Source organism: Ostrea edulis, chromosome 5 (genome assembly GCF_947568905.1).
Source record: "Ostrea edulis chromosome 5, xbOstEdul1.1, whole genome shotgun sequence".
NCBI classification, from domain to species: Eukaryota; Metazoa; Mollusca; class Bivalvia; order Ostreida; family Ostreidae; genus Ostrea; species Ostrea edulis.
In genome coordinates, this window is record NC_079168.1 from 48,662,585 (window position 1) to 48,679,677 (window position 17,093).

General features: G+C 34.8%; 1 protein-coding gene across 15 annotated transcripts in view; it reads right to left on the reverse strand.

The window, feature by feature from the left end:
• Positions 1-593: 593 nt before the first annotated feature.
• The window catches only part of LOC125652825 (TOG array regulator of axonemal microtubules protein 1-like), a 44,621-nt gene continuing 28,121 nt past the window's right edge, over positions 594-17,093 (reverse strand). For 6 of the 15 annotated variants that reach the window (XM_056164673.1, XM_048882244.2, XM_048882246.2 and 3 more), the window contains 17 exons: positions 16,708-16,901; positions 16,036-16,074; positions 14,817-15,007; positions 14,152-14,441; positions 13,201-13,308; positions 12,164-12,360; positions 11,626-11,873; positions 11,178-11,321; positions 10,150-10,255; positions 9,954-10,040; positions 9,693-9,841; positions 9,379-9,537; positions 9,142-9,268; positions 8,743-9,024; positions 8,333-8,549; positions 6,155-6,241; positions 594-2,960 (listed from right to left, as the gene is read on the reverse strand). In XM_056164673.1, the coding sequence (XP_056020648.1) occupies positions 2,704-2,960; positions 6,155-6,241; positions 8,333-8,549; positions 8,743-9,024; positions 9,142-9,268; positions 9,379-9,537; positions 9,693-9,841; positions 9,954-10,040; positions 10,150-10,255; positions 11,178-11,321; positions 11,626-11,873; positions 12,164-12,360; positions 13,201-13,308; positions 14,152-14,441; positions 14,817-15,007; positions 16,036-16,074; positions 16,708-16,901 (2,882 nt within the window). In that variant the 3' untranslated portion in view covers positions 594-2,703. The remainder of the gene's footprint in view (positions 2,961-6,154; positions 6,242-8,332; positions 8,550-8,742; positions 9,025-9,141; positions 9,269-9,378; positions 9,538-9,692; positions 9,842-9,953; positions 10,041-10,149; positions 10,256-11,177; positions 11,322-11,625; positions 11,874-12,163; positions 12,361-13,200; positions 13,309-14,151; positions 14,442-14,816; positions 15,008-16,035; positions 16,075-16,707; positions 16,902-17,093) is intronic. The other 9 variants (XM_048882245.2, XM_056164674.1, XM_056164680.1 and 6 more) reach the window with 3 other exon arrangements.

Consider the following 17,093-nt stretch of genomic DNA (forward strand, 5'->3'; position numbering starts at 1 on the left):
CAGAAATATGATCGACTAGTAATGACACAAGTGCATGTAAAAAAAAATTAACTTTGCATTTGGTTTACTTCATCTGTAGTTAAAGTGTACTGAAATATATTGTGATGTTCAACAAGTTTCTAAAAATATCTGCAGTCTTCTGCAACATCATGGGCATTGCAACTGCAGCCTTCGCCAAAATTTCCAACTAGAAGTGCCCCCCATAATATGACAGCTGAAATTTTATGATTGGAATTTCTGAATGCAGCATTAGTTAACAATCCTAGCTGTGAATTGGAGTGCCTAACAGTCAATATTTGTTTATCTTTGAATGAATTGAAATATTATCTCATAAACAGTGAAGACTTCATATTGTGAATATTTGTTGGTACATTTACTTGATAATGAATAAAAATAACATAAATGTACTTGCATCTTGGTACATAACTTGGTACTCAGTCGGACACACACGTTTTCATTATAAGTTGTCCATTTGCAAAAGGGCATTTCCATTAAACAGTGGAGTTATCTATCAAGTAAAACTTGTTCAGTTGATAACTTTGTTTACTGAATACTGGGTATCCATCTTCCAAGTAAAGACATGAAACAGTGAACTCACTGAATATTTTATTTGGTATTTCAAATAGCCAACACAGCCCAAATGAAATTGGATGGAATGATTTGAGCAAGCACATATTGTCATATGCACAATAATATCTACTCTACAGACAATTATAACAGACCAACTGCATAACTTAATTTCTGTCAATTTCTGTCCCAGTTTCAAAGAAATGCTGTGAAAAGGAGAAGAGACACTCCTACACCATTACAATGTAATACTATGAAAAATTTCCATCCATATTCTTTGTGCCAAAGATTCTCTCTAAACATAATACTGATTATGACAATTGCTTCTGGTGGAAAAAATTAACCATTGAATGAACACAAATGGAGGACATTAGTTTGGCAGATTCTTCCAAGTTTTGAAATAATCAAGCAACTTAAACTGTGGATACTTTCCAGGGTGAAGTCAATGCAGAAATTTTCCCAAAAAACTGTGATTGAACTGTGATATGAATTTCTTAACAAGTGATCATCTGCCAAAAAGGAACATCCTCCATAAACATCCATTCAAGAATAAATATATTTTTATACAGTGGTACATGTATATACAAAATGATATGACATACAAAAAACGTCATAACTCTAAAATATTGGACGGACTTAACGTATAACATCATTTCCACTGAAGAGTAAATAACTGCCCAGAATCTACATAGCTTTATGTCATTCCCTTGTGACTAGCAAATCCTCAACTTGTAAATTTGGGGGGTGGGGGGTGTAGTATAAAAACCAAACATTGGTATCCCCCAAAAGAATCCTTCACTACTTTCCTATCAAAAGCACGATTTTTAAAACCCAACTGAATCGAAACGTCTGTATTAAACACATGTGAAGATACTTTGTAAAAATTGAATAGACTGAATATGACTGCATATATACACTAATACTGTGACTAAAAGGTGTTATTCCTAATAGGTGTTTGTTTCAACAACATGACTTATTTCAAGCCACAATAAAAATTTAAAAAGAGAAAAATGAATGACGCCTTTTCTTCAAATATATAATTCTCTTACAAAACTAAATATATTGCCAATAGGGCATGTGACATATGCATTGATATACAGGACGGTTCATATGTGGGATATATTTCGATACATTTTGCACAGGGAATATATATACATGACATCTAACACCGTGAGATACCCACTTGGTCACTTTCACTATGCTGAGGAGGACTACATACAGAAAACGGAAGAAAAAATGCAATTCTGAAATGCTGGCATTTCTTTACCTAAAAAAAAAAAAAAAAAGAAAAAAGCAAATAAGAAATTTTTTTTAATTCCATTTGGTTTAGCAAAAAAAAATTCCTCAATGATGATATATGCATATTATGCTATTCTAACTCTTCATTAAAACAAAACCATTCAGCTACATCGGGTATTTTTTCTGATCTTGGTCAATTTCTACAAAAATCATGAATTGGCTATAGTTTAACAAAGAGAAGGTGCAAACAGTCTAGTTTATTTGCACTTACAAAATAAATATTTCATAATAATAACAACACATGATTCTTAAATATTAATTTGTAAACAAGCTACACAACTTCATAACAATCTGGTTCACTTAATTAATTGTAAATGAATCATGTACTCAACATTATGATTTCATTACCATTCACACAGGAAAATATAAATAAAATAGATCTACTATATATCCACAATATTGACCTATTACAATAGGTTAATAACATGTTCTCCAATAACTAGAGAAAATCACAGAACATCAAAGCTAAAACTCAATAGCTTGGACCAAAGATTCATTTTTAGGTTCACAGGAATTTTCAATGCATGAATGCTCATGGGTATATTGTAAAAATTCATTTTTAGAAGTTTTAAATTTCACATAAAAGATAAAAATGGCGATTTATTGTGTTTACATATAAATGTATAAACAATGTATAATGGTGAACCATTACAATAAGAATATTTTCTCACACAAAATGCAATGTTGTAATTTTAGAAATGATGCCCAAAACAATAGAAGACAAATTATTTTCCTTTCTAAAACACCACAGGTCTGTAATCCCAAAAACAAACATCTCTGGCCACTCTAATACCATAAATAACAAAAACATAAACATTTATCACAGTGTTGGTTCTTTTATCTCTCGAGCATTTCCTGAAGCAATTGAAGGTGGCGTGGGGTAACATTGGAGTCGGAGGTTGCTTTCTCCAACAAAGTCTGTCCCATCTGATTGTAGAGAGAATTGACCAGAGTAGCAGTTGCAGTGCGAATGCTTGAGCTACCACCCTGAACTGCCCCACTACTGTTTGTGGCCCCCAGAAGGTGCCATAAAAGAGGCAACACATGTAGCACCACCTGTTTCTGCTTGCGCTGATAAACCTTTGTCACAAGTTCTACAAAAGATACAACCAATGATTAGGTTAGTATTGTGCAGTATGTCCCCCAACACTCCAGCTTTCGAAAACAAGAGGCCCATGGGCCTTTACAGTCACCTGTGTATTGTGTTACCAAGTGCCTTTTTATTCTTTTCCATTTTTATATTTTGAATTAAATGATACCATATATCTGGGTTTAACATTCATGCTTGTCACCTTGTCATTTCCATCCTGAAATGATTTTTGACTTATTTGTTAACCTAGTTTGCCAAAATGACAACCTGGTCATGAGTTTGGCTTGTCAGTATTATGTGTATATACTTGATTATTGAATTATAATATCAAATTATATATATTATATCAATAATTGAATACAAATTAAAATAAGGGGGGAAAATCCAGTGGATAAAGCTTCGTTAGTAATTTAGTTGTCTTTCAAAATTTTGGAAATGTCCGGTTTACAATTTATAACACAAGAGCAAAACACTCGGTTAAACGATCTGGGCATTCAGCGAAGTTGGGTGAAGCAACCTGGTTATTGACACCTAAACAATGCAAGAAAAAGTTAAACTAAGAAGGAAACCGTGAAGAGGAGCTGTTTAAGACAGGGACGTCCGTGGCTCATTTATAAAGATGAGGAAATGTTGTTACTACCAAAATGCCTGTGTTTTTCCTCGACTTTAGTCAGGGCTCAACAATCGCTCCAACTTAGAAGTTGTAAAATGAAATATTATGAGCTACTGATTTCTGGCTGAGACAAAATGAAAGTTGTGATATTGAGAAAGTGCCCCCCCCCCCCCCTTTGGGGGTCATTAAGGGCACACAAGAACAACAAACATACATATAAAGTAAACTATAGATAGGAAAAGAAATCCAAATGAAAGACATTAAACATAAAATGTCCATTTGAAATATTGTGTGAATGAAGTTTAGAAAGAAAGAAATGTTAGTCAGAGCAGAGTTAAGATAATGTAATTGTAGAAAGCATGAGAGTGAAAACGATGTGTGTGAGGAGAGAGTTAAAGGGATTCTGTTTGAAACTGAAATAGAAAAGCATTATATATTTTGAATAATACATTTAAAGTCCCTTTTTATTTGACATTTTTGTATAGGCAACCTGAAACCAATTCGGGGAACCTGAGATCAGTACCTAGGTTGCCCGAAAAGCTTGTCCAAATTCTGATGAGTGTCAAACCCAAATATACTGGTATAATTATCACACACAATTAATAATTTACAATTCTTTTACAAGAAACTGAAACCGGTCAACCAATAAATTTCAGCTTGCATTCTCATGATGTTGATCTGTTTTAATTCTCTAAGTTTTCTTTTACAAGAATGTACACTGTAAGTTTCACAGCAAATTGCAATTTTATTTCCTATTTGAATTCTAGAAACATGAATATTCAGTACATTTAAATTAGTAGAAAACACCATGCTCATAAAAAAGTTAAGTAGTTTGTGTACTTGATACAACGAAAAGAAGAGGAAATCTATAAAAGAAATTGATGCATTTGTCAACATATGATAATACAGCCCTGTCCTGGGACCAAAAGTTCCTCCTTAACCATGGGACATGAATTTCACAATTTTGGTAGAAAGCCAGTTGCTCATTGTCATTATGTAATCAGTTTTTTTGCTGACTGTCCAGAAGAACAGAAGATTTTTAATGAAATATGATGCATTTTCAATATATGATCAACTATTCACCAACCTGTGCCTCAATCCAGATTCCATGGATTTCAGAAGTTTGGTAGAGTGAAGAGGGATCATTGTATGCACTATATCATAATCATACAAACAGTTTGACAGCTAGGTGTCCAGATCAACTTAGCCCTACCTGGGGCATGACTGAACCCAGGACAAATGAATTTTTAGTTTTAATAGAGGGCTCATTGCTCATTATAATTATGCAAACAGTTTTTTGCCTGTTTGATGTCAAGGAGTAAAGAAAATTTTCTTAAAACTTTGCATTTTCAGCTTAACTATCAATTGAACCCCATCCTGGGACCGAAACCCAGGGATCATAAATCTGATATTGCTCATCATAATCTTGCAGACAGTTTGTCTGATTTCCAGGAGTAAAGAAGATATTCTGAAATATATTGCATTTTCAACATATGATAAACTAAGGGCTGTTCCATTAAAACATGTGGGGTATCAGGGGAAGGCAGTTTTTTAAACATCTATGTATGGTTCACACTTGTGGGATATTGATTCTATGGTGGGTGGCTTTTGCAAAAAAATTGCTTCTATGGGTGGTTATTTTACCAAACCATATATATACCAGGGTAATCTGTGAGAAAATAATCGGAAGAACAAACGATTGACAAAGGCAAGTTTGACGTTGTGTAAATTATGCTTGAAAGGGAATTGCATTTATTGATTACTGAAATAAAGTTTTTATCAAGATGAAAAAGTATTTTGTGCAGTAGGCTGGGGGGAAAATTCTGATTTGGGAATATTCTAAATTCTTCTTTTTAAATAAATCAATTTGCTTCTATAGGTGCCTATAAAGCTTCATTATTTGCCTCTATGGGTGGATAGGAGTGTACCAAAATCACTTCTATGGGTGATCATCCTAATTTTCAAGTGCCTTCCCCCTTTACTGAAACTGCCCTACCCTGGGACCTAAACCCAGGGGTCATAAATTTCACATTGTTCAATGCAAACACTTTTTCTGCTTGATGTTTAGCAGGAAAGATGATTTTCTAATTTCAATACATAATGTATATGACCAATCTAGCCCCACCCTGGTGCCTAACCCCGGGGTCATGAATTTCACAATTTTTATATAGTTAGAGGCCCATTATAATCATACAAACATTTTGCCTCCATGCTGTCCAGAAGTAAAGAAGATTTTCTAATATATAATGCATTTTTCATAATGACCAACTTGGCTCTGAACCAAGGGGTCATGAATTTAATAGTCATTGTATAAGGCTCATTGCTCATTATAATCATGCAACAATTTGGTAGCTGTTGATTGCATTCATTTTTATGGTTTTGGCCACACCCCTCAAACCCCAGGGAGGCAGTAACCATGAATTTCACAATTTTTGTTCCCCCTGACCCATAAAATTGTTCAAAAATTGAAAACCAATGCACAACAAGAAACAAATGACACATGACAATGAAAGAAAACAGACAGCAATATGTAGGTCACCTAAGTGACTCACTTTAAATCATTTTTTTCAGATGTGATTATTTACCTGCAACTTTGGTCACTAGGTCAGGCTTACTTCTAGTATTAGCTGACTGGGCCTGATTAGCCAACGGTTGTAGTAACTGGCCACCATCTGATAAGGAGATTAAATTTTATTACATGCATAAATGTTTGAAGCACTCCAATATATACAGACTTTATGAACATTTTTCTCACCAGACATTATTAGGTATTCAGAATTTAAACCAGCCTGTGCCACTGTGATTTTAGTTTTTATACATTTATTTGCTTATTACAACTTGCATTTTATCATGGGGCATCTAGAATCGCTCTTCTGATAAATTGTACAACCCCACCATTTCTATTCTTAGCCTCTTAGTATTCTAAATCTTTAGTTAAATCCTAAGAATTCAAAAAAAGTAGGTCAATGTGACCTACTTTTTGGTTTACACATTTTGAGAACCCAAGAAATATCAACTGACAAAGTTTGATGATTTTAAGCCAATTAGTATCTGAATATTGAAATATAGCTGTCAAATTCCAATCGTAGGTCATGGTGACCTACTTTTTGGTCATCGAACTCCGAACATGCAAGACCCATCAACTGACAAAGTTTGATGACTGTAGGTCAAATAGTATCTGAAATATATAAATATAGCCGTCAAATTCCAAAAGTAGGTCAAGGTGACCTACTTTTTCGTCAACACCCTTCAAACATGCAAGACCCAACAACTGACAATGTTTGATGACTGTAGGTCAAATAGTATCTGAATTATATAAATATAGCCGTCCAATTCCAAAAGTAGGTCAAGGTGACCTACTTTTTGGTCAACACCCTTTGAACATGCAAGACGCATCAACTGACAAAGTTTGATGACTGTAGGTCAAATAGTATCTGAAATATATAAATATAGGTGTCCAATTCCAAAAGTAGGTCAAGTTGACCTACTTTTTGGTCGAAACCCTTCGAACATGCAAGACCCATCAACTGACAAAGTTTGATGACTGTAGGTCAAATAGTATCTGAATATATCAATATAGCCGTCAAATTCCAAAAGTAGGTCAAGGTGACCTACTTTTTGGTCGACACACTCCGTTGACTCAAGATGCATCAACTGTCAAAGTTTGATGATTGTAGGTCAAATAGTGTCTGAAATATAGTAATTTAGCTGTCAAATACCAAAAGTAGGTCACGGTGACCTACTTTTGGTCGACACAAACCGAAGACGAAGACGCATCAACTGACAAAGTTTGATGATCCTAGGTTTTACAGTGCCCAAAATATGCATCTAAAATTGAAAATGTGAAATTTGAATATCTGCAAAATTCAAAAAGTAGGTCACTGTGACCTACTTTTTTATAAATATGTTTCAAGGCCTCAAGATGCATCAACTTACAAGATTTGATGATTCTAAACCTCTCGGTATTTGAAATAACAACTTAAAATATATCTATAAATGATAAGCCATAAAATTCAGAAAGTAGGTCACGGTGACCTATTTTTCAGTTGACGCATTTCAAGGTCCCATGATCCACCAACTGACAAGTTTTGATGATCATAGGCTTCAAAGTGTCCAAGATATGCATCAAAATTAATTTTAAAATAAATACCTGCAAAATTCAAAAAGTAGGTCACCGTGACCTACTTTTGAGACAACTTGACACAAGGTCCTAAGATGCATCAACTGTCAAAATTTGATGATCCTAGTCCTTATAATGGCTAAAATATCTAAGATTTAAGGAATTTAAAAAAATTTTAAATTTAGGTCAACTTTGAAGTGACCTTGAGACCACGCCCTTTGCCCCAGGGTAATGCCTTGAACAATTTTTAATCTACAACATATCCTCATCCTTATGTGTAAGTTTGGTGATAATCTGCCCTGTGGTTCTTGAGAAGAAGATTTTTTTGCAACCACTACTTTTGTTTGTATTTTCCTGATTATCTCCCCTTGTTAAAGGGTCACATCCCTTTATTTAGTATGTATGAAAGCCCTTGGGCCAATGATACCCTGTACCAAATTTGAAAGAAATTGGCCAAGGGGTTCTTGAGTTATAGCCCTTTTTCTAAAAAGTTTACGCACACCGCACAAATGGCCATAGCATTCGCTCTTTGAGCCTTTGGCTCAGAAGAGCTAATAATAACCTATAATTGACAACTTTCTGTAAAATGATTCATATACATGTAACTGTTTATCTTTAAAGTATTACAAAATACTGCACATACCTATGTGTTCCGTTAATGAGTTGATGATTTCCATTGCAGTTTGATAAATCTCTTTATTTTTAGATGACAGATTGGGAGCAATATTTCCAATGGCCATGCTCAGGACTTGCGTTAGGGAGTCCCTCAATATTGGGACAATCTGCAGCATTACAGTCAATGCAAATAGGTTAACTTTACTATTTGGGTCCTGTAACCGGGGCAGAAACTTATCAAAAATCTGGAAAAAGTAAAATATGTGCTAATTTAGAATTTGCATTTGACAAAGAAACATTGAAGTGATGTGGTTCGAGTGTATAAAGTGTTGTTATGTGTTTATTTCATACATGAAAACTAACAATATTTGCATCATGATTTAATGCATATACCTGTACTTGTAGAAATGGTAGTAATAAAAGGAGTCAAAAGTGTACCTTAACAACATTTAAGTTCACCACATCTGTATTGTTTTCACTCATGTCAAGTAACATGGCAATGCCTTTGTGACGATCTCTCCAATCATTGGCGGATATGAGATTTGTCATGTTTTTGATACTTTCCAGCGTAGCATCATCATGACGGACAGGTCTTCTTGAAGGAGTGCTATTCTGGAGCTCACTATTGGCTGAGCCACCTCGAACTATTGAACTTGCGCGGCTTGCTGGTCCTCGTCCACCTCTTGCTGATGAAGCTTCATGGGGCATTTCTCCAAGACCCTGAGAATTCCATAGAGATTTATTTATCTATATAGGACATCTAAATACAGGTGTATAATCTATAAATATATTCTTCCAAACTTCACAGATGTAGAATTTCAAGATCCTTTACTTTACCTTGGTCTTCAAGCCTTCCACGATATCTTGAATATTCCTGAGAGTGTTGGTTGGCAAGTGCTTTGACAACATTTTGTCGAAGTCCTGGTGTGCCATTAGTATGCTCAAAATTCTTCTTCCATTATACCTAAACAGACATTTAGCATCATATGAACATCAGTTCCTTTCAATCTGTATCAGTGTTTTTCATTTACCTCCACACTTGCTATCAATAAGGGATAACTCTGATTTTTTTACCTAGTTTCCTGTGACGAATCTATGGCAAAGTGAGCTGCTGTGGGAAGCACTCTGTCAGTCACATCCTTGACGCCACTCAGAATTCGTCCAGGCCCCATTTTATCTACCAACTCCACAACAAAGCGAGCTGTTGTTTTTCTGACCTGCACATTTTTATGACTGAAAAACAGATGATAAAATAATTCTTAAATGTACTAAGTACATTATTAATTATGTCTTGCATTTGTAAAATTTATTTCAAGTTCACAAATTCATCACTTTCATGAAATGCTGCAGAGAGTTAACAAAATTAACATTCTTTTTGTTCAACTTACGTAGCACCACCAGCAATCAGTGCCAACAAGCTCCTCTGTGGAGTGATGAATTCCACCATGGCATGTAGAGACTTCTCTACATCCTCTCGGATAAACCCGTTGCTCTCTCCATTTTTGGCTAAGAGACCTTTGGCAGTAATCTCTACATCCTGGAAAGTGGGAAAAATAAAGGATCATCAACACAATGCCGCACAAAAATTTATTTCAACCTAAGGTATTCTAAAAATGTTTTTTCAACAATTTTCATCAGAAGTTACTTACTGCATCCATACTCTTCTTGAGATGAGTAAACATGTCCCCAAGAGCAACAATGGCCAGCCTGGACACTTGAGATCTAAGGTTTTTCACCTGTAGATGGGAAGAAGAACTTGTTTTACAAAGCAAGCTTGGTGAAGCAAATACTCAGGTGTTCAAATGACAATCACATATCTTTGATGATATCATATTAAATACTGACCTCATTCAACATTGCCAGCACTACAGTGTGGAGCTGAGCATTGACTGTATCAGGATGATACATCACCAGTCTTCTGATCGTATTCACACCACTACACTTGGCCTCCCTGTCAAACACAATAACATATGCCATCAATACAACTTCAAAAGTAAGGAGTAAAACCCATGTAATCCGACATGCTGTAAGAAACAATATAAATGTCGGTTTAGACAGTGTGTTGTAAAACCCATCTAATCTGACATGCTGTAAGAAACAATATAAATGTTGGTTTAGACAGTGTGTTGGATTATTCAGTGTTGAATATTTTCTGTCGCATTTAATGTCAGATGGATAGGATCCAACTAATTCATAGTACATTATTAAGTGTCCAATATTTTTTCCTCAGTTGACAATGTAATTGATAGAAATAGTGAAAAGATGATCAATTCTCATCAATTCAACATTGTACAATTTACAAATATTCATATAATGCTGCCATATGTACAATATACAAAGTGGTAGATTTTAATGCTTAAAAGAAAAAAGATTAAATATTTTTTTTAAGTATTGTTTTTTTTTAGTCTTTGTTTTGTCTAATTTCAATTCAAACATAGTTTACCCATCGTGTACAAAAACATATACACAGCTACTAACTTTGGTATGCATGAATTACACTGACTGAAGTTTTTAACAAACAGTACTTTTAAATCACCTGAAGTTAAACAACCTGTATAATGATGTTGGATTACTCAGGTGAAATTACAATGTAATTAGCTGATTGTGTTGACAAAATTTGTGCCAGAATTCAGAATATACAGTGGTTGGATTGTACAGTATTTTATTGTATGAATATTATAAAGAAATTTTGGGAATAAAACATTAGGTAGGAATTCCCATTGTGCCAGATTGCACAGGTGTCAGATTGGACAGTGGGGACTACACATTTCATTGTAATGTCTGCAAATTCAAACTCTAGCATATACATTACATGCAATAAATATGTAAATTGAACTGAATGTTTACTGAATGCTTTTACATAGGCTACTGACCATTCATCACTGCCAAGATTCCTATGGGCCTCACGGAGGGCTCCTTCTGGATCTCTGTATGGTTGCCAGTCATTGGGATTATCAGATTCATAGAGACCATTAGAAGAGGCAGATACAGGGTGACTAGCATTACCATTCATGGTACTGAAAGGATTCACAATTTTATACAATAATGAAATAGATCATTTCTGCACTTTCTGAAAAGTAGACAGTAAAATACAATACTACAATCAAATAATTAATGAAATATAAACACGAATTCTGGTGCAATAATGAAAAGTAGACAGTAAAACACAATACTACAATCAAATAATTAATGAAATATAAACACGAATTCTGGTGCAATAATGCCTTGTATTCAGATGAATGCTGTTGATCCCTGTTCACTCAATTTCAACATCCTCACTGTGAATTCACTGCCATTTAGTTAAATCTCAATTTGACTTACGGTGGCCCACTGCCTGCCTTCTTGCGGGGTGAGGGTGACTTTTTGGGGGTAGTAACAGGGATACTTTCGCTGGTATTGAGTCTCTTCAGCTTCTCTTGTTGCCGCTCCCTCTCCTTCCGCAATTTTTCATCATGCTCCTGTTTCTTTCTCTCTCGTTCTATTCTCTGTTGCTCCAACTCTTCCTCCTTTATTTTCTGTGCTTTGGCTAGTCTGTCTTTCACGGCCCTGCTCATGGCTTTACTATTATCCTAAAATTTCAAATCATTCTGAAGATCAAATCCAAGTGCTTGTGACTGTATAAATGCAATGTTGCATTTAATGATACAAAGTTTCACTGCATTTGTACACACTGAAGAACAAATGGTTATTCAAAAACCTATTTTACTCGAGCATCATTAATTGAAGGTGTTGAACAGTAAATTTATTGATTTTTTTCTTAACTATTAAAGTCCTCTAGAGAGCCAGCAAAAACACCTAATGCCCATGAGATATCCAGCTGAAATATCAAAGATCTAAAAAATTGATGCTGTGGACTTACATCTTCCAAAGACAGATCATCTGTCTCTTCCATTCCAGGTTCATCACTTGAGCCCTGACGGTTAATACTGACCCCAACTACGCCACTTGTAAAATCTTTCCGATCAGTTCGTGGGGGTTTCCGATCATGCCTGTCTCCAGACTGGGAGTTCCCAGCATTCACTGCATGTTCCATTCCATTACTCGAGTCAAACATTCCTGTGATCAAGCATGCATCAATGAGAGTGGGAGCATATTATGGATGCTAATCATTTGTATGTTTAAGTTATCAATGCAAAGTAAATTATTCATCAAATATGTAGCTACTTCTGATGAATTCAGTTGTGAGTATAACTGTGATGAGATTGAGAAATGGTTTTCAAAATTACAATGTGATTCTGATGAAATATTAAGCAGTTCACATTATGTACACAGGTGTTTGGTGTCATTAAGTCAATAAACATCAACAGAGGCCAGTTTATGGATAACAATGCACCACTTCTTTATCATTATACCTCTTACATTACAAAGTGTGAGTCTCCTATCTAAATGAATAAGACAAAGAAAGTATACCTGTCTACTTTATTCTAATTAGTTTAATCAATAACTAGGTATGTTTACAAAATCCTTTAATAAATTCTACTCAATACTGTATCATAGTATATGATCCTTAGTAACCTAATATTTTCTTATCTCATATGCCTTTGCAAGTCTACCTAAATTTTCACATATTTTAAGTATCTTACAACAATTCTTATAATAATTTTTCTCTCCATATTCTGTCTACCACAATTACATGCGCGCACAGATTTTAATGGGGAGGGGGTTGTTGTGTTAATTTAAAAGATCAACCCTATTGTGTACCAGTTTTGCCATCATATCCTTATCCATTGCCCTCTTTATTTATTGTATTCTTTCTCATTTCCTCATAATGCACCCTAACATTCTACATGTCTACACTGAGTTGACTACTTGTGCCTTTGTGACTGACTACACATGTCTACACTGAGTTGACTACTTGTGCCTTTGTGACTGACTACACTACTTTGGAACACATACCCTTGCCTACTACACCAATACTGTCTTGGGTAGGCATTTTTTCGTCATCCCACTCCACAGCCCCATAACTGTGCATGGAGGCCACACCAAGGGGAGATAACAAGGGGCCTGTAAACAACACGCAACAAATGGAAGGGTTTTAGTGCAGCAGTGTTAAAGTGGATGATGCATGCATTCATTAAATCACTCAAGACTGTGGTCACCATTCATCTTTTATACAATGCTTACATTAACCCCTTGATACAGTTTACCAAATTTTGAAAATCCAATTTGATTTAAAGATTTCTTCACTTAAGACTGGATTAAAACTCATTTGTTAAAGCAAGGCATTCTGTACAGGCTTCTTTTCTTAAAAAAATAACCCAACCAAAACAAAATATGATATACCACATTCAAGTCTTTTGGTTCTTTTTTTTTAAATGCAGCTTATTCCAAAAGTTCAGAAAGGATTTTCCTTAATTTGAACACTGAATGATGGCCACACAAAAATCAAGCTCTAGGCACCTCACACTACACATACAGGTTATATAAAATAAAGCAAGAAAATGCTCTTAATGTGAACAAAATGTAGGGTAGTGCAAAAAAAAGAGATAATTTCAGGGAAGAAATAAACTAAACCTCATACAAAGACACTACCACACTGGCAGTGATGTAGAGTACAAATGAAGCAGTGAAAACTAAGGTACAGGGTCACTTCATGTTTCGCTGTATGTGAAATGCTTCAAGTGCCAAATACATATGAATACAATTGTCTAAAGGAAATTATATATATTTTAAAAAAAACACACTCTCCATTGCACAAAATTCCCATTCACCACATATTATTTCCTTTAGACATATTTTAAAGACATATTCCAATGCAAAATTCACTGCAAAATGAAAATGCCCCTTTGTAAAAATGAGTTTTGAACAATGATGCAACATTTTAAAGGTTGTCTGCAAGTCTCCTACCTTTCTGCATCCTCCTTCGATCTCGGACTTTATTAAGCCCACCCACACTGCCCCGTTTGTCCATGACTTCTTGATCCTCATTGTACCCCTTGCCCACTACCTGAACAGTAGAGGTCTTGTTCTCTCGGAATGTTACCCCACTGGAAGGGTTGTAGTCTATTCTTATGACCCCCGAGTTTCCAGCACTGCTAACCCCGGAGTCATCCTGACTACTTTCTGATTTCTTCTTGGAGAAAGAATTGGTTCTGGCCAACTTTGGCCGCGACTCAAATGGGGACTCCGTCTTTTTACTTAAAGAAAAAAATGCAATCAATGTCAATTTAGATTTTATACTTTACACATTCTTTCTACCATAAATTGCTATCAGTCCTATCAATAACTACACATCAATACACTGCTATATAAATGTAAAGTACACAAATCACTTTTGTTTAACACTCTTTTACATCAATAACACATTAATTTCTTAAGGCTTCCTTGATGTGAAAATGTGGTTTTCAAGAATAATATTGTATGAAGAGTTCACTATAATTAAGGTCTCACAGAATAATTTCATGAGGCAGGATTGTGGAACTAAAATATCATGAAATGTAAGTGAATTACAATATATGTACTTTGAAATCTACCTAGATCCATCTTTCTTTGAATCTATGTCAAAAACATACCCTTTCTTGGGTCGGCTGGAGATGGAGCCTGAATCGGACTCGCCATTAGAGGAGATGGTGCTCCAGATCCCACTCTCATGCAAGTCTGGGGAGGGGGAGGGGGAGCGAGACCGCGAGTTTCCCCCAAACTTTTCGATCTTCTCTTTCTTTTTAGAGGCACTGCTTCTTATACTCTTCAGTGAGTTCATCATCTATCAAAATTTTTAAAGTTATCTTTGACATGTTATACATTTACATTCTAACTTCAACCAGCAGCATCTACATGGATGAAGCTGACATGAATTATCATTAAATGCAACATGGGAAGTTTATCTTGTATTTATATTTCCAAAGGTTTAGGATGATGTATTTCCATAGATTCTTTTCTTCTTATTTTAATAAATTAATGAAAAAGTAACTTTTATTATTGTATCTTTAAAAAAAATTCCATTAGAATGACTGTGTAGTAATTGTAAATGTGTCAATTTTTTTAATATGATAAATTTTTCTTATAATTAAAATACTCTTACAATGTTGACTTTTTTTTTTAGTAAATCCTGTGACTTTTTTTTTTTTCTAAACTAAATCTTATTCTTAAATTCAAACATTTTTTTCTCAGTTTTCTTCCTGGCCTTTGATAAGGTTTACTGTCAAAATCCCTATCATTCTTAATTATACAACCAATCCTCCTTAGCTATACACAAATAACTGAATGAGTGAATGTTAATCTAATTAAAATACTACAAATGTGCATGCCATAAAAAATGAGTGAAAATGCATAACAAAATTGTTAACAAATAAAACAGTATTGAAACAATAATAATAGTGTTAAAATGTTTCCCACTATGACAGCAAAGCAGTCACATCCACCTCCATGATCCAATACAATCAAATGACCACCTTCCTTTATAATGTGACATTGAAAATGTATCAAAATTTGTATTCTATGAAATAAAACATGAAACAGTTTTACTTATAGGCATAAATTATTCAGGATTGTTGGTTTAACAGTAGTGGCAATAGAAATGTGATGAAGTAATGCTGATTTAAAAGCAGCCAATAGGAAAAGTGAACAGGGTAGCTTGTAGCCTATGAATCAATAAGTGATGATTTCCCTGGGGGTGTTTAAAATCAAGGGGTATCAGGTTAGGTCCATTATCTTCCATTTCAAGTCACATATATAGATGGTTAGCACAGCAAACAATGTGGAGTAGAAAGAGGCATATTTGGGGGCACAAACCTTTGCGCCACCACGCAGTTTTTTCAAGTACTTCATCATCTGTTGAGAAGAGGTGCAAAAATCAGGACAGGTGCAATAGAAAAGATGACAAATCTGAGATCGAATATTGGTCAAATAACCAGTTATACACAGTATATTTGAGGAACAAATTAATTAACCTACTATTCAGCACATGCATTATGAATAATCTACTTCTTTTCATATCATTTGATACCACATTTAGAACTGCATAATTACCAACTACATGCAATCTATATACCCAACATCTTCTGCATGCAATACTACTATCATATTTTCCCTACAGTATTGAAGCATTCTAATTATAGAATCTGCTTCTAAATACATGTATATCCATGCTTATATTTAAGATAAGTTTTGTGTAGTTTCTTACAGGTTTTCCATTCATATCAAATTTTGATTTCTAAAAAAGTTTACATGTGTACAATTTTTCTGTAAAATAAAGTCAACAAAAACTTTGCTTAAAATTCCAAATGAAATTTAAAAATTTATATCACAAATGTTTAAGAAATATCAATAACAATAATTTTCCCATACATATGGACCATCCCTCATAACTGTACAGAAAAGTGTGACTGTCAATTTTCACCATTAGTGAATAAGATGAAGATCTTGAAGCTGGAAAATGCATGTGTTAAGCAATTGCATATTTACCTCTGATTTCGACTCGTCATAGAGCCCCTTTTCAAGTGAGTCCTCATATGCGCTGTCTTGGTCATCTTCTTTAGAGGAGGAGGAGGAGAACCTCTCTGACTGTGCTGCAGCGATTGGCGGCACTCTTTTGGCTGGACGGCGAGTGGCAGAACGAGCCAGCGCTGGTTTAGATGGAAATGGGGACTCGTCTGTTGCTGCAAAAGATATTTACATCCATGAACTCATGATCAATAAATCAAATACCAAAAATCTATGTCTGAATAGATCTACTACCCTCAACAGATAGATGAACAAAGTGAACCCACACATCTACATGCTTCACATACTGTCAATGTTCCTTCGTGATAACAAGATTTTGTTTCTTTTTATACTGTCTGAAATTCTCT